Source organism: Hydra vulgaris, chromosome 07 (assembly GCF_038396675.1).
Source record: "Hydra vulgaris chromosome 07, alternate assembly HydraT2T_AEP".
NCBI classification, from domain to species: Eukaryota; Metazoa; Cnidaria; class Hydrozoa; order Anthoathecata; family Hydridae; genus Hydra; species Hydra vulgaris.
The window spans coordinates 21,314,075-21,333,655 of record NC_088926.1 but is presented as its reverse complement, the minus strand read 5'-3'; the positions used below and the strand labels follow the sequence as shown (position 1 = coordinate 21,333,655).

At 27.6% G+C, this 19,581-nt stretch overlaps 1 protein-coding gene across 8 annotated transcripts in view; it reads right to left on the bottom strand.

Moving 5' to 3' along the window:
- Nucleotides 1–19,581, bottom strand: part of LOC136082342 (uncharacterized) — a 129,724-nt gene that overhangs the window by 84,755 nt on the left and 25,388 nt on the right. For 6 of the 8 annotated variants that reach the window (XR_010639616.1, XM_065801342.1, XM_065801341.1 and 3 more), the window contains one exon: nucleotides 17,219–17,273. The exons of the other annotated variants lie outside the window; for them this stretch is intronic. Coding sequence is in view for 3 of the 6 variants with exons in the window: in XM_065801339.1 (XP_065657411.1) it covers nucleotides 17,219–17,273 (55 nt within the window). In the remaining 3 variants the exon portion in view is untranslated. The remainder of the gene's footprint in view (nucleotides 1–17,218; nucleotides 17,274–19,581) is intronic. 8 annotated transcript variants of the gene reach the window in all.

The window sequence follows — 19,581 nt, the reverse complement described above, 5'->3', positions numbered from 1 at the left end:
ACTTAATTTAGCTGTTTACTGGCTTTTAAAGAAAGTCCAAAAAAGTTAGAAACATAAACCTAAATATATATTTACATATATATATATATATATATATAAATATATATATATATATATATATATATATATATATATATATATATATATATAAATTTAACCTAAAACTAAATATATATATATACAGGGGGTGCAAAAAAAAAGCCACACTAATTTTTTTTTAAAAAACAGCAACAAAAAATGTGTAAGACTCATATAATAAAAGTAATATTGGACAATTTTGATAAAAATGTTTATAACATCATTGTATATTACATATAATAAAAAGAAATTAGGATTTGTAGAGTATTTTTTAGGCCAAGACATAACTGGTATCAATTTAGATTCTAGGTATCTTTTATTCAACTCATGCTGTATGTTTAGGATTGTTATCGTGTTAAAAGAAGTAGTCACTATTAGGATAAGTTCTTTTATACTTGGTCCAAGCTGATTAACTAAGATTTTATGATAATCTGCTGGTCCATGATGCCCTTCACCCGGCAAAGTTTTCCAACTTTGTGTGCACTAAAACAACCTCAAACATTATATTCTTTGTCATGTTTAATTGTTGCCTTGCATGTTTGGAGGTTGAGTTTTTCCCCAATAAATTTCCAACAGTGAGATTGACCATTTTAAAACAAAACAAAAGGAGACTCGTCACTCCAGATAACTTTAGCCCATTGTTCACATGTCCAATCTTTGTGCTCAATGCACCACTTTAATCATTTTTTTCAATTGATTTCACAAACAAAGGGTTTTTTAATTTGCTTTCCAGAAAAAAAATCACCTGATGCTTTTATTCTGCGAGATATTGTCCACTTTGAGATATTAGTTAGGTTCAAATCGAGTTTTATCTCAGAACATGTGGTTTTACGATTTTTTTTGACAGCGTTAAGAATGTAGCGATCTTCTTCTTTTGAAGTTTTAAGCTTTCTGCCAGATCCAGCAGACCTTTCAGTTTTACCAGTGTGTTTATATTTCTTTACCAACCTACTAATAGTTGAGTTTTCTTGTTTAAAACGCTTTCCAATGCTTCTGTGAGACTCTCCTTGGTCAGCAGCTTCAATAATTCGTCCGATTTCTACATCCGTCTGACGTTTTCTAAAATATTAAATGTGCCCATTTTAATCCGTTTTTTAAAGATTTTATTTATTTAAATATTAGTTTATATATAAACATACCTTTTCTGTCCTAAATATTTCACTGCCACATCCAATTTTTTTTTGTTGATTATACATTTTGTACTTAAAATTAAGAAAATATATTAGAGAGCTTTTTTTTTTGCACCACACTGTATATATATACATTTAACCTAAAACTATATATATAAACCTAAAACTAAATATATATATATATATATATATATATATATATATATATATATATATATATATATAATATATATATATATATATATATATATATATATATATATATATAAATATATATATATATATATATATATATATATATATATATATATATATATATATATATATATATATATATATATATATATATATATATATATATGCATATATATGTATACATATAAAATTTTGATTATAAACAAAAAAGAAAAAACTTTTATTATGGAACTTTAAATTTTATGCCTAACGACAATCACCAGTCATATATTGCAAAATTAAAAATTAAACGTCAAAAGCGTGAGTTCTAATAACTCCTTGGAAACCAAATTTTGAAAGTTTTGAAAGAATAACGTGGCGTAAACCTGGCGTAAACAAACTAGGATTAATCTGCGGTATCAAATGAGGAAATAAAGAATTTATTTTTGTGTCGACACTTCGAGCAACATCAAACAATGTTACTTAAAGTGTAATTTAAATTTTTTGTATATATGCATAAATTTATATACCTCCTTTCATATTTTAAACATCTGGTATGGTTATGAAATTTTAATTATATATTTATATATATATATATATATATATATATATACATATATATATATATATATATATACATATATATATATATATGTATATATATATATATATATATATATATGTATATATATATATATATATACATATATATATATTTATATATATATATATATATATATATATATATATATATATACATATATATATATATATATATATATATATATATATATAATAAAAGCTGTAAAATATCAGAGTACTACTACTAAGAGTTCTTGCTGCATATGGACGGTGTTGTATTATTGCAATATGTATACCACAAAGGGTTACATTTGTTACAACTTTAAGTTAATTAACAAACCTGAGGCAACTGTATAACTTATTGCTTAAGTCTCCTTTTTAAGGCTCTGCTTTTCTTTGTTATTTCTTATTAAGTTATTTTTACTCTAAATCATTATAATTTCAGCTTGTTTTTTAGACAACATTCCGAGTCTTACAAAAGTATTTAAAACTTTCTTCAACACTCTTTTAACTTTTAACAAGGTCTCAATACAAGTAAGTTAACATTACTAGTTCTATCAATTATACCAATACCTAATTTTGCGTGACTTTTCTCATTCAGCAAAGCCTATTTACTGTACCTTTTTATTCATGCTCAAAAACTTTTATTCGTCTCCTTTTTTTAACCTTGACAATTGGTGCTTAGCAATTATATCCTATTTTTATGCTTTTCTGACTCATACAATTTACACCTTTTTAAGTCTTCCATCAACTGCTAACTTATCTCTTTGTTTTCTTATAAACTCCCATATTAGTTCGTGGTTGCTCTCAGCCTTGTCAGCTAAAAAGTTACTTAATCTTGTTTTTCCAGCAAATGGAAACTAGTTTCTATTGTTTTAGTTTTTAAATAAATGACAATCAATATAAATATGAGTCCTTTTTTTCTAATGCTGACTTGTTAACCATTATAGAGAAGTGTCCCATCATGCATTAGATGGAAGCAGTAATGCAAGGGCTAATGTACTCAATTTGTTAAAGTCAGACTAACTGGTCTTCTTTAGAAGCACTTTTTTATGGTACAAAAAAAATTAAAAAGGGTTTTTTATATAATTTAATCTTTCTTAACTTAAAATTAAAAAATTTTCATCATTTTAATACTTGATAAATGAAATTGATTTTCATAATAGTAACGTTTTTATAAGGGAACAACTAGCAAAAGAGTAATGTCTTATTTTTCCCAGTACTTAAACCAAATTAATTTATTATCTTGACTTTTATTTCAACTTTTTAGCTTGATAAACGGCCCACATTATCATAAAATACTTTTTGAATTTGTTTACCTGTTCATCTATTGAATAATTTTTGTCTGTCTTAAAAATTGATGCATGACTGATCCTTTTATTTGAATCTGATAACAGAATATTATATGAAAATAACGTTGTTTTTTGATTTTTTTTTTTTTTTAAGGTTTAAATGAGTATTAAAACAAAGTGTTTGTATATGGATTAGTTACATTAATTTCATAAACAAAGAATACAGAAGAAGCACTCTGTGTAGTCTGTAATGTGAACATCAATATTGCGAATAAAGGGAAAGCACTTTCACTTAAATACAAAAAATCAGAAAAAAAGTTTTGAGTTCAGTTAAAAATTGTCAATATCTTGACAATATTATGAAAAGGAGAGAAATAAATCTGGTGTTGTAGTATTACGCAGTTTCGAACCATTTAAGTTTTTGATTACTAGACTGTATAACTTTAGTGATTTTTAAAGATTCAGAAATTGCAAGAAGTGTCTTTTCGACTCATATTAAGTGGGAAGCAATAGTTAAGAGAATATTAGGTCCTTTAATAGTAACATAACCAAGAAAAAAATAAAAAATCTCTGTTTCATAGGTATGCAAACTGATGTGGATAACTTTAAAGAAGTCAAACTTTTCCCGGTTGTCATTAGATATTTCAACCCCACTCAAATGGGACTGCATAGTTTAAAACCCTATAGAGGTTCAGAATAGGTAGAAATGTAAGAATTCTGATTGGCTGATTTTAAAAAAGAGGAAAATGCGCTTTAGTTGAAAAATACAATTAAAATCAAAACAAGCAAGTTTTTGATATACATTTCCTAGTAATGATAAACTAAGTTTATCAATACAAGTCTTGTGCTACCATCATCAGAGGAAAAATTTATTTTATTTTAGTAATCTTCAGAGCACTTAAAATGTATTAAAACCTATTTGTACACAAAAATCTTTATATGTAAAAATCTCAAATATGGAATTTTGTCTGTTGTTAATTCAAAGAAATGAAATAAAAATGTATGCGTTAAAGTGTTAATATATGAACTCTGAAGAGATTAGTTTTGAGGAGACTGATATATTTTATCATTACATAACTCTAATAAACCATCGTTCTTTTATCATTTAACACTTTAAAAAAACAAATTAAAAAAAAAAAGATTAATAATAATGATAAATGTTAGTAATTGTTTAACTTTTTAAACTGACAGGGTGATTAAATTTAAGATTGACAAAAATTAATTACATGGTTTTTTAGTTGATTTTTAGTGTTGCAGATGTTTTTCTATTGATCTATTTTAAAAAAAGATAAACCAACATCTTTGTGTAATAAAAACCGCTTTGATTTAATTTTAAACTGATTAAGTGAAATATTCATTTAGAAGACAACTTTTTTTACACTTAGTTCTTCACAAAGGTTTGAGTTAAGAGTTTAGAGTTATTTACTTAGGTAGTTAATTTACTATATCAAAACGCAATCGTGGACATAAGGTTATAGACCTTTTCTTATAGCTTATTATGCTACAATGCCAAACTGCATTAGGTTCGAAGTTGCGTCAACAGCAATTCACTTTAGTTGGCCAAACTCAATTTTATTTGCAGTTGAGCCAACTGCATATTATGTTTGTTGGCGCAACTGCGTTGGATTTGCAATTGGGCCTGCTGCACTTTGCATTATTTGGCGAAACTGCTTTGGACTTGCAGTTATACCACCACATTTTGCAATTGTTGGCGCAATTGTATTGAAAATTTAACTTAGGTCAACGTTATTTTGTGTCAGTTGGTCTAACTGCATTGGATTTGCAGTTGGTCTAACAGAATTTTGTCTTGATTGGCGCAACTATATTGGATTTCGATTTCTCTTGCAGCTTTTGGTATTATTTGATTTAACTGCGTTTATTTGGCACATGTATATATATAAATATATATAAATATATATATAAATATATATATATATATATATATATATATATATATAAATATATATATATATATATATATATATAAATATATATATATAAATATATATATATATATATATATATATATATATATATATATATATATATATATATATATATATATATATATATATATATATATATATATAAATATATATATATACAGTGCTCGAAGTGAGGCGGGATGCTCTGGAATGCCATCTCGTCACCTTTTTAAAGTATATAATCATCTATATAAATTGCAATGGTTTAATCATTTCTGGTCCAGAATGCATATACTACTGTGATCAAAAAGTAAGGTGATTTTTTTTATAAAACGAAAAATCTTTATTTATTCTTCCAAATCTGTATCGTCCCCCTCAAAATAATCCCCCCCCGGCCCCAATGCACTTTTGCCAACGTTTTTTCCAGTCTTCGAAGCATGCCGAAAAGTCCTCGGTAGGGATAGCCTTCAATGCGCGTGCCGATTCACGTTGGATCTCTTCAATGGACTCAAAACGATTTCCCCGGAGTGGTCTCTTGAGCTTTGGGAACAGCCAGAAGTCACACGGTGCTAAGTCGGGCAAATACGGTGGTTGTGGAGCAACATGGGTAGAGTTTTTGGCGAAAAACTCACGAAGAACCAGTGCTGTGTGCAAAGGCGCATTATCGTGGTGCAAAATCCAAGAGTTATTGGCCCATAATTCCGGTCTCTTTTTGCGAATAGCTTCACGCAAACGTCGCATAACGCTTAAATAATATTCCTTGTTGACAGTTTGGCCAGTTGAAAGGAATTTGTAGTGCACGACACCACAATAATCAAAGAAAACAGTCAACATGACCTTGATTTTTGAGCGACTTTGACGTGGTTGCTTCGGTCTCGGCTCGCCTTTTTTACGGTATTCACTCGATTGGTCGGTTGTTTCAGGGTCGTATGCGTAGACCCAAGTCTCATCGCCAGTAATAATTTGTTTGTAGACGTCTTGATAGTCGGAAAGCATTGCTTCACACGTTTTAACGTAACGCTCTTTTTCAAAGAAATTGAGAAATTTCGGCACTAAACGTGATTTGAGTCTTCTGAGGCCCAAATGATCTTTCAAAATCGCTTGCACCGACCCAAATGATATTCCAACCATGTCAACAAGGTCTCGAATGGTTAACCTACAATTTGCAAGCACCAATTCTTTGATTTTGTTGATGTGGCGATCATCAATCGAAGTCGATGGTCATCCGGAGCGTTCCAAGTCATCATCACGTTCTCGGCCTTCTTTGAAGTCTTTGTAGCACTTGTAAACATTTTTTTGAGACATAGTCTCTTCACCGAAGGCCTTTTGCAAGATTTGATACGTTTCAGCAGCAGAAATATCATTCCGCAAACAAAATTCAATTTGCTCAACAAAATTAGACATCGTGAAAATCGCCGAATGCACTTTTGGTACTTCAGAAACAAGCGTAAACAAAAAAAAATAATTATGAGTTTGACATGTAATTTGGCGCAAATGTTATTGACATTCGTACCAACTTAAAAATAAAAAAGATTGGACGATTCGAATAAGGCGGGAAGTTTAAATTAAAAATTCACCGTACTTTTTGATCACAGTAGTATTCATTAATCAAAAATTACTTTTTCATCTTAAACATATATATTAAAAGTATAGTATTATATATAATATAAAATGAATAATATCAAAAATGCAACTGCTTAAATTGAATATAATTAGAATTGATAAATTGAAATCGTAAAGTCCCCTCTTCATGGACATATTTTAGCTTTATTTAACTTTTATTAGCCCTAATTGGGCTTAAAATCTCACTTTCAGACAAACGACATATGATTTGCTAGAAGTGCAAGTATAAACGATGAATTTAATTTTTTTAACTTTTCACAATCGTTTTTGAAAGGAAATGTGCTCACTGAATCTAATGCTTCAAATAACAAAATAATATCAGAAATGTAGATTAAATTATGAACATTGTAAACTAAAATAACTTGTCCATAAAATAAAGGAGCAGGTTCCACAAATTGCGTAGGAAGTTTAAGAAAATACTCAGCATAGTAATAACAAAAAAATTTTACTGAAGCAACAATACATTGCTGTAGAAAAGAACAGGGAATGTTGATGTATAGTTTTGTTTAAAACTCCTTTATGCACAACTGGTCCAGTACATCATAAAAAATGATGAAATTCAGTGGCCTTCCAACGATCCAACTCCTGTAAAGATCGCGGCTTGCAACTGAACCCTTTTGGAATCATATATCGAAAATTGCATATACAAATGTAACAACTTAAGTTATATTAATTTTAGATAGGTTTACCATTAGCTAAAGAACAAAAATATTATGTTTAAAAAACATTTAAATTTAGTTTTAAATTAAAAAATAATACAAATGTAACTAGGAAGTTTTTAAAGTAATTGAGTTAGGGTCAAGTTACTTTCTATATGTCAGAAATTAAAATAAAAATCATTGTAGTTTTTATTATTACGTTTATTTTGTCTTTTAACAACTAATAATAAAAATTATATTTAACTATAAATAATAACACTCTCTTTAATAATTATAAATCTATAAAGAGAGCGTAAACTTAGAAAGTAAATCTGTTTACTCAAAAAAATATATATTTCCTTAATATTTCATATAATACTTTGTGTAAATAGATAAACCAACTGCACTGCCATCATCTATACGAACACCAATGCTTGCGGGCCTTGCAAGTGGACCATTTATCACCTGATTTGGTTAATCACCGTATTGGAGATGCGTTTAATTTATTTATGCATTAAAAAAATGATGAATTTGTTTGCTTGTAGTAACTTAATGTGACTTAAGATGTAAAATAAAATCTTTTTTCTCTATATACTATTATTTTTATTAAAGTATTATTTTCGTTATTTTGTTAAAAAATATACCTGCTTTATTTTTCTTTACATTTAGTGAATGATCGTCGACAATAAAAAATATTAGAAGTGATCAAACGGGGCAACCAAACTGTAATTTTGCTTCTGCAACAATTATTATCTCAATAGCAGTGTGGCATTATAGAAACAAGTTTCGACAATATTGGGCTGCCTGTTTCACCAATCGAACAGTTAAAAAAATTGAAACAGGTTGTCTTGACAATGAAATGCAAGTAAAGATAATGTATTTGTTGTAATTGTCTGGTTTAGTTAAATATTTTGGTTCAAGTTATTTTACGTTTTATTTATTACGTTTTTTATTTATTACGTTTATTTAATACTTAGTAAGTTATATTTTTTTCAAGAATTTTTTATTTTTAATTTAGACACGTTATTTGGGTCAGTGTGGTGGAACAACTGTTTCTGAATTGACAAGAAATATAATGAAGCGGTTGATGACAAATATCATTGCAGTTGCTTGTAATTTGAAAAGAAAAGGGCAAAAATAGGCTTTTAGCAATAGCAAGTTTTTCTAAAATAAAAATAGTGCGCTTATTTTGAGTTAAACTTAATTAACAACCTTCGGCTCGCGAGGCGCGTGCGGTTTTTTTAACCTGTCCGAATTTTATATTTAAATGATATTGAATACCATTGAATAATAATTCGAGGATTCATCATCCTTATGGATCTTTGGTTAGGTTTTTTTTTTAATTATTTCAGGAAAAATGGTCCTCAATTTACAACAGGTTACCGACCCCTGTGTTAAATGATCATTATTTATTATTATTCTGCATTTACTCTTACGGTTATTCGTGCTTTTAATATAAAATAAAGTTTTAATTCTTTTTTAGATTACAAGATTAGAAGTTATTTGAAAAATTAAATTAAATGAATATGAAAAGAAAGTAAATTAGTTTATTGTCACCTAACCAATATTTGATTTTATTTAGATGCTGTTTGACCTAATCAGTCAACATGTTGAGGTACGGATGCCGAGGTAACTAATGCAATTAAAGCGTGGTTTTGCTTGCAAAAGATTGTGATAGAGGGAGGAGGAGAAAAGAAGCAGAGTTTTAAAATGTTTAAATATTATAATTTCAATAAAAAGTAACTTTTTACTAAAACCCAAAAATTTGTTAGAACTTTATTAACTTAAAATGTAGCGCCAACCTGCAAAACCTATTATGATACCAACGTTGATTTGATGAGTATCAAATGATCCCAGTCTACACACTAAATTACGCCAATGTTGAAAAAAGATAAAATGTACAATTACATCGTATGCTTGATGAGAAGGTATTTCACCCAAAATCTTTTACTAACTTTGCGCTAATGTAAGACTAACTAAGTAAAGTATCATTAAAATGCATCGCTAACTGTACCCAACTAGCCCACGTCGTTAGAAAAACGTCGGTCCAACGTTGAAACGACGTTTGAAGCGTTGTTTCGATGTTGGGTTAACGCGTTTTTAACAAAGAGTTCTAGCATGAAAGCACTTGGCTAACGTTGCGCCTACAACATAACAGCAAAAATGGGACAATGTATTGCCAAAACCGTTGATTAAAACAATGCCAACATAATTTCAAGAGACAACCAATCATATGCCAACACAACACCAACCTCAACATTTTGTTAGGCCAACTTGACCCCTACAAACTTACACCAACGGTGTGCCAAAGTAAGGTCAACGTATTATAAAATGCATTATACATATGTGCCGCCAACTGTAACAATTTATTTGGGCCAACGTCTCACCAACAACTTAAAACCAAGAGTAGGCCAAATTTTTGCTAACAACGCTGAGAATATACAACGCCAACGTAGGGACGATGGGCAACCGATCATTTGCCGACATAACGCCAACCTACAGCCAACCAAAGCACTTTGGTGGGCCAACACTCGCAAATACATTGGGCTATCGTTGGTCCTACTAAATTGTGCTGCTTGGGTAGCTAGAACAACCAATAACGAATATTCTTAAACTTAAAATATCTTAGTAAGTTATACAATTTATATATAGGGTAAGTGAAAAGTTCTGAAATAAAACTAGGTTTTTTTTTTGTTTTTTTTTTTCTGGATAAATGATATCGTACACACAGATCAAGGGTGCCACAAGTCAAAAATTATGGATATTGAATTATGAATGTCATTTGATAGTGTGTTATGTGTTGTACATGGTGACAAAATACCTCAAGTCTAAAACGAATGTTTACAAAACGACAGACACAAATGGCACTCTTAGTTGGAAAAAATATTAAAAACTTAAAACTTTAATCCTGGTTTTCTCAGTTTGACACTTTTTGACTTGTGGCACTTTGATCTGGGTGTACAATATGATTAATGAGCACTTGTTGTAAAAAAAAATTATACCAAGTTGTTCATATTCTATTGATATCACTAAGTAAATTACAAAACTGTTTTGAAAAATCTATCGTATAAGTTTTAAGGCATAGTCAACTTTTATTATCTTGTTAGCAGTTTGTTACCGTTGTTAATTTTTTATGTCTTAGACCCTAAGACTTATAAAACCATTTGAGACTTTAAGTTAGAGTTATAAAAACCATTAGGAAAACAAATGAAAATAACGAATGTTTGAAGTTGTGGGGTTTTGTAAAAGTATAAGTATTATAGTGTACAAAATTTAATAAAAAAGTCAGAGAAAAATCTCAAAAAAATTCTAAATCTCAAAAAAATGTAATTTATAGAAAAAAATATTTTACAGGAAGTTATAAATTATTATAACTAAAAATAAAACTAAAATTTTTTTTTAATTACTATATTTTTTTGGTTAACGGGAAGTTACAGAGAAGTTACAAAAAAAATGTATGCTATGTTTCCAAGAAAATTTTGAAATAATTACTCATTTAAATCAGGAAAGTTTGTTAAATAAAAACTCTAAATTAATTTCTAAATAAAGGCACAAAAATAAACACCTCTAAAAAAATTATAAAAAACAAATGACTAAATTAAATTATCCCCATTCCAAAGAAATTTATTTAATAATTACTTTCTGTAACTTCCCGTTAACCAAAAAAATATAGTAATTAAATAAAAAAGATTATTTTATTCGTAATAAAAAAGATTATTTTATTCTTATTTTTAGTTATAATAATTTATAACTTCCTGTAAAATATTTTTTTCTATAAATTGAATTTTTTTGAGATTTAGTAACTCTTTCTGAAAAACCAGCAATGGTGAAACTTGAAGTTGAAGAAAAAATTAGATAAGTGTTTTTTACTAATTTATATATACATATACATATATATATATATATATATATATATATATATATATATATATATATATATATATATATATATATATTTATATATATATATATATATATATATATATATATATATATATATATATATATGTATTTATATATATACATGTAATAGCGATCCATAGAACTTTGCGTTGTCATAGCAATCCATAGAACTGTGTAGATTTTTCTACTAAAAGAAAAATATTTTATGTCACTAGACAAGTGTTTAGTTATTTAAAAAAAGTTTTGAAGCTGACTTGAATATTAGAAGAGATTAATCTTTGAAATCGAGTTTCCTTTTTCCTTCGGTTGGCAGAGTTTTTTTAGACTTTCAAAGAACTAATAAAAATAATTAACATATTTCTATAAAACTTTTTTTTTCTCGCTTTAAGGTTTTTTAATTAAATTTTTTTTTTTATTAATTGGAAAAAAGATTGATTTAAAAGTTAATTCGAAAAAAACGAAATATTTTTTAAAACGTAAAAGAAATACGCATAATAAAATTGTAAACAAAGCAAGCGGTTGTAACCAAATGTAAACAAAGATTGCTGTGGTTTGAACTAGCAAGGAATGGCTTTAAAAAACAAATCAAGCTACTAAAGTACTCAACGGAGTGTTCAAGGAGGTTTAAAAAGCTATTTTCCTGTTAGTAATTTACCAACAAGTGAAGACGTTTATTGGTACTTTTTAGAATATATTTTGCATTCGGAATATATTTCGCATTAGGAATATATTTTGCATTAGGAATATATTTTGCATTTGGAAAAGAAAAATAAATAGATGCAAAATATTAGGATAACTAGACTTGCAAATGTCAATAATGATAAGGTAATGATAAGTAACGATAAAGATTAATTCATTTGTATCGGTCATAGATCCTTTTCTTTTGAAATTCGAACTAATTTTTAAAATTTTTAAAAAGTTTAATACAATTACTAAAATAAAAGTCAGTTCTTTGGCTAGAGGGTCAGAACCCCCTCCTCCCTAAAAACCGAAAAAAATGCATTATGGCCCCAAAATCTTCAAAAACTTTCCGCTTTGTGTGATTAAAAAAAATAATTTAAATTTGCAAAAGGGTCCTTCTTTAACTAGATGCTTGCATCTGGGACTGCTTCAATTCAGATTAAAAGAATGGAAACTTTTTCAACTAACTGTGAGAATGACCAAGTACCGAACAACACATGCATTGTATGCTCAAAACTTTACAGCCAATAACTACAAAAATGAATGAATAAGGGAAAATTATGAATAAGTGGGATGTTTGTGGAGATTCTAAGATGATTTTTTTTCATTTAGTTTTATGTTTCTTGTGTATGTGGGACAGTAAAGATACTGTAAATCATAACACTCAAAGAGTATGGATTAAAAGAAAAGATTTGCAATCAGGAATCTATAAAGTAAAAAATATTGCTTGAGTACATCTCAAAAAAATTATTTTGACTCCGCTTTACACAAAGTTGGACTTAATCATACAACTTGTCAAATCAGATTGGAGAAACACTTAAAGAGATTTAATTAATCTTTCCTAAACCTTCAGAAGCTAAGGTTTTAGGTTGTGCATTTACTGAACAACAAAAAATAAAAATGCTTACTTCAAAATCATTTCAAGCCAAAATAACAAAAAAAAAAAGAGCTTGGACTGCATTCAAGCATATAATTTACAATTTTCTTGGAAAAAACAAATTGGAAACTACAAGTAACTAACGGGTGATGCGAAAGTTATCGGACAAAACAAAAACGCCAATAACTTATTTATTAATAAAAAAACAAACTACTATTATATTTTTTTTAAATAAAGCATTTATCTTTTAATAAAAATATATTATTTTTTATATGAAAAAACACCACCATCTGCAATTGATCTCAATTTTGCTCTGACGCCTTTCATATGCGATTGTAAAAAGTTTAAATCAATTTCTTGTAGTTTTAGTTTAATGCGATCAATCAAAACTTGCTCTGTTGAAGCTTGCTAATCTCCCTCGTAAACCTTCTGTGCCAAATGTCCCCTAAAATTTTCAATTGGTCGTGCTTGAGGCACATTTGCGGGATTGGATTCTTTATCAACGTAATAGTCATATTGGTCCATCCAATTTAGAGATTCTTTAGAATAATGAGAACTTGCTAAATCTGGCCAAAATAAATAGTTAAAGTCTCCATGATACTTGTGAATAAATGGAAGAAGTCGTTTTTCTAAACGTTCATTAATACAGATTGATGAATTGATCGCTACAGCCTTGGAAGTGCGAAACAATGGCTCGGACATACCACGGTCAGATATAGCTATCCACATTAATAATTTTTTTGGAAATTTCTCTTTTCCTATAACACGAACACTTTCTGGGCATGTCTTTTTGTTGTTTGTGTAGTATCCAGAATTTCCAGGCATGTTGTCCCCAGCAAAATAAAAGTATTTTTTGTCATCGATGACTAGAAGCGACTTTGTGTTATAGAGTTGGTTAACTAGTTTCCTGCTTCTTTTCTTTGCCTTTATTTGTTGTTCTATAGTGTATTTTGGAGTCTTTTCACGTTTTCTATATTTAATATTCATTTTTTTTAATTGACGACCAATTGTCGATTGATTTAAACCGAATTTAATAACTATTTTTCTCTGACTGACCCATTTTCGATTGTTGACAAGTCTCGTTAATTCGGCTTTCTTTTCTCTAGTCCAGGATGTCGGACGACCAGGGTGCTTTCTATCAGAAAACGATTGAACAGTTTCAAGTCTTTTTAGGTTATCATATATTGTACTACGAGCAAATCCTTCCTTTTGAGAATGATTTACAATTTTTTTTTTTTTTTTTAATATTAGGTTTATTTACAAAAAACATTTTTAGTCGCTTTCGAAAAGATTCTCGTTCAGCTGCATTTAACTTTATTTTAAATAATTGTGTTTCAAATAATAAAGTTTATATTTTATAGAACGTTTATGCCTACGCATAAAACCACAAAAACTAATTATTATGCTCAAATAACGAAATTAGGATTTGTCCGATAACTTCCGCATCACCCGTTAGTTGATGAACAACTAAACAATTATTGGGAGTTGGACTGTAGAATGTCATCTAAACTGCTTTTTTTACACTTTCATTTTGAACTTTTCCGCTGTTGTTGAAAAACATGAAGATGTTTTCATTTAGATATCCAGATGATAGAGAAGCGGTTTCAAGGTAGATGGGCAGGTGAGAGACCATATCTAAACTTTGGTCCGTTGTAATGTCTCCACACACAATAGATAAAAACAATTTAGTTTATTCTTTGGAACATTTATGTGTTAACTGTAGTTATAACATATATCATTAGCATTTAAGCTAAACTTCAAATTCAAAGCAAGTAAATGTAAAATGGAGTTTTTACATGTTAATAATTATTACGTTTTTTCTGCCAATTAGATTAGTTGGAATACACTAACCATAGCTTATCTCTATAAAAACTCTAGCTGGAAGAATAACTGAAGTGATTTTCAGAACTAACATGAAAACAATATATTTGGTTTTATTTCAGATAATGATGTTTATTTATATAGTTATATATGTATATATATATGTATATATATATATATATATATATATATATATATATATATATATATATATATATATATATATATATATATATACATACACACACACACACACACATATATATATATATATATATATATATATATATATATATATATATTTGTATATATAATTATATAAATAAACATTAATATCTGAAATAAAACCAAAGTTTCATAAAAACTTGTTGTCTTGAGTCATTAAACATTTTCTTATCTTTACTCACAACACATTTATGCTACCATTATCATCTTTATCTTTTTATTTACATTAAACATCATTGACCTTAATTTCCAGTGTTTTAATGCCATAAATTATAATCTTCTGGACAAATGTGATGTATACTGGCTCAAGCACACCTTGGGCCAAGTGAAGAGATTTTGTAAAACTTACCCATGTTTATTATACATAAATAAGGACTTTTATTTTACCATACCAATACCTTTTAAACACTAAAATACTAATTTTATGAAATCTGAAGATAAATTTAAACCAGTTAAAGAAAAAAAAAATTTCATTTTATAATACTTTAGAAAAAATAAATTATAAAAATGCAGGCTTCAAAGGTTATTTCTAAGCATTAAGAAAACTCAAATATTTTAATAGGGAATATTAGGACTAAAAAAGATACTTAATCGGTCTTATATTGATTGGTCCTCACCATGCATAAAAATATTTTTGAAACAAAAATTTTTAAGAATGTAAATATAAGAGAGTTTGAAGATCTGACTTCAATAGTTTTTTGCAAACCTCAACGATTGTTCTTCACATATTTGTTCGTTCATTGACATAATTTGTATTGGTTTCAACAGTATTAAATTTTTTCCTAAAATGTTTGCATGGTTCAGTATTATAAAAGCAGCTAGATAACAGATAGTAGGCAGATAACAAACATTGCAGACTGTTTATCGCAGATTGATTATTCATATGACTTATATTAAGCATTACTTTAATTTGAAACAAAATAGTTTACAATTTTAAAATTCGGAAAAAATAATTTAAAATAATTTTCTAAATATTGTTGGGCGCAATGTTATTTTTAATCAAGTTATAGTATAATTTTTAAGCAAAAATCGCTCACCAAACATTTTTATTAAGTAGGTAACATTTCATACGTAAAATAATGTAATATTTAATACTATGCAACAAAGAATATTAATAGAATACCAATTTAATTTTTAAGTTCTGTAAATAACTTTTTTCACCTAGTATATTTTATTAGATAAACTTTTAACGCAACTTCTTTCTTTTAGTTAATTAAGTATACTTTTGAAATATTAACTCATTTAAATGATATTCGTTAAGTTTTTTTCGTCTTTTTGCTCAAGTTTTCTAAGTTGTGAATTGTGACAAAACTAGTGACTTGTTAAAAGAACTTGTTTATATCAGTCAGCTTATTTTAAAAAACGAGTACTGTTCATCTCAAAAATTGGCTATCAGCAGTAATAATAATCCTACTTGTAGATCTAGTACATCCCTATTTAAAAAAGACAAATAATACCTTTTAGATGGAGGATAAATGTTTTGAGACAGTGGTATTGAATAATTTAATTGAATTTATTGCTTTATCTAATATTTATTTGTGGTCGTTTTGTGTATCGCGTTTTAAATTATGTAATAAATCTTGAAATATTTCATAAAAATTTAAATGGCAAAAAATTTAATTTCGGATAAACTTTTTTGTCATTTTTTGTAATTTATCGTAACACGAAAAATTAAGATAAATTTTACTTTTTGTATCAAAATCCTATGCAATTATTTTGGCTTAATTTTAAGGCAACTATTGATTTATGAATAAAATTTCAATAAACTCGCATCAATAAAGTAGTGAAATCAGTTACTGAAAATAATCTACAGAGGTTCAGTACATAAATAAACTGAGGTATCGGGTTTGGCAAGGCAGTATGCTAGAGTTACAAAAGTAGCACTTTTTTTTCTTGACCTTTTTTTTTTCTCTCTTTATAAGTTTGGCAGATAAACTGCATTAAGCACTCTAAAATAGTGTTGCGAAGGTACAATTTAATGATAAATTTACTTTTAAGTTTATTGATAAATTTTGAAAAATAACCAGACGGTAAATATTTAAATTTTATTCTTCGGAATGACCACCATGGTATCTTAACTGAATACATATCCTTGTTTAAAGTTTTAAATTGAATATTTTTTAAATCAAATTTCAAAATTTACCGTTTAATTTACATTACCATTCCAAGACATAAATCCTAGATAAGAGATTTTATAAAATTTCATATAAAAAAGAAATACATAAAATTAATGAATGAAAATAAAGATAACAATGAAAATCTATATTACCCAAAACAAATTCTGGCAACGAATAATGAAGCAGCTATCCAACCAGCATCTCTACCTATGCAAAAAAGTAGAATCGGTTTACTGAATATTGAAAAGTTATGGTAAAAAAATATTATTAGGTTTTCATTGGCTTTCCGTTTTTCCAAAATGTCTCCTGGAATTTGAAATAATTTATAATGTCCAGGAACAAAAAACTAAGAACCATAATAATTGCAAACAATAATAAATAATAGTTTAACTTATATATTGTTTCTTTTTCAAATTAAAACGATAGAAACACAAAAAATTATTAAATTTTTCTGCAAGGGTATATATCATAAGCGCGAAACTTTTACCCTTTTCCATGTGATGAAAGTATGTTACAGATTGTGGTCACTTCATTTATAATTGTATAGTAAAACCTGGCATTTGAACCATCAAGTAACAAATTATATTGTGCAATAGTATTACCAGTACAGAAAGCCGGGTTCACTCCTGAGAAAACGTACTGAATATATTTTCAAAATAAGAATGTTTATGTTGTTTTTTTTATTTTGTTTATACTGTTTTTAATATATGACTATTACTTTACAAAAAATTTTAAAACAATTTTCACCAAATGATCCATTACCTTAAGATTTTAAATAAATATGAATATGCAGAATGAAAATCTTGTTATATAGACAAAAATACTCGCCATCTATATCATGAATGATTAAACAACTATAGTTAAGAACACTATAGAGACTTTTTATCCTTACTATTGTAAAGGAGATAAAAACTCGCATATTTACAAGCATTTTCATTCAAATCAAAGTTGTTTTGATAAATGTACATATTTTATAATAGAATGATGTAAATGAAATAGAGTTTTTTGATTTTGGAGTCTGCCTCTAACAAAACTCAAAGAAAAATATATATATAATATTTTTATACAATTAAGATAATTTAAACAAAATACTCTTTAGGTTTTTTGTAAATGATGTTATATATTAATTTAAGTCAATCCAAAAGTAATTTTAATTGTTGCAATGTTGTATAGTTTTGCAGGTTAATTATTTGGGACAAATTGGACTTACACACGAAAAAGATTGTATATGTTATTTACTAAGAATAGTTTTTAAAAATAGCCTAGCTTTAAAACAAAACTATGCGTGGATAGGACAATAAATCAGATTAGCAAAAATCTTTATTGCATATGTTGCTTCTGGTAAGTGGTTTAGAAAAGTTATTTTTTCAGTTTTAATTTTGCATTGCACAATTATTTTTAATTTGCTATGTTTCTTTTTTGCATAAATAAACAAACAACTAATTTTTTTGCAGAAACTGTCAAGTCAAATAAGCATGGCTTATGTTGGCATATGATAAAAATAGTGGAAGAAAAGATGATAGTGGTGGGCACTAAATATCATTAGCTAAACACGATTCAATAATCAAAAGCTAACTAACACTAACCAAAAACTAACACATTGAGTTTTAGTTAAAAAAATTCTCCATAAAAGTTATAGAGTAGGTTCTATATTGACTGACACCAAAAAAAAAGATTAACATGCTAAACATTGTTTCGAAAACATTTGTACAAAGTTAATACTCTAGTGTTAATAAGAAATAGTAAAAAATGATTGCAATAAAAAATTGAAACAATTACACAATATGCTTGAAGCTTTATTATCCTCCATTTGAAAATGTGATTCCACTTAATGTTATTGATATAGTTGAAAAATGTTCAGAGCAAAGGACTAAACCCACTACCGAACAATTTACTAATACTTTTACACAAAAAATGAAAAAAAAAATATAAGACGGTGAATAATTAATAGAAGAACATATAAATTTTGTCAAAATGATCATAAAGAAACAATTTCCTGATATTTTTGGTTTGCAGGATACTTTTTTGTCACAGACTGATGGACTCAAGGTATTAAGTGAAGACAGAATTTCCGTTCAGATCCACTTTATTAATTCCCACTGGGTCACCTCCTGTTCAGCAAACGGGTCAATTTCACTATATGATAGTATGTATGGCAATTTAGATTCAATTTTAATTAACCAGTTGGCCCGATGTGGCTTATTTCCTATAGCAAATGCTGTTCACTTAGCCTTTGGTGAACAACCAGAGAATTTAATATACGACCAGAGATTCATGAGACATCCTTGTGAAAAAATATTTCAGGATGGACAATATAAACCCTTTCTATTACTTGAGGAAACCAGTAACTTAAATATTAGGCATAACAGTCCCTTAACTGTAAATAATCAGCTTTTTTGAAGTAAACTTCAAATATGTAAACTTTTCATTTAGTATAATAATTTTACTTTTTGTTTATGAAAAACCTTTCATTTAAACCTTTTTTAATATGAGAAAGAGTTATAGTAGGATTTAT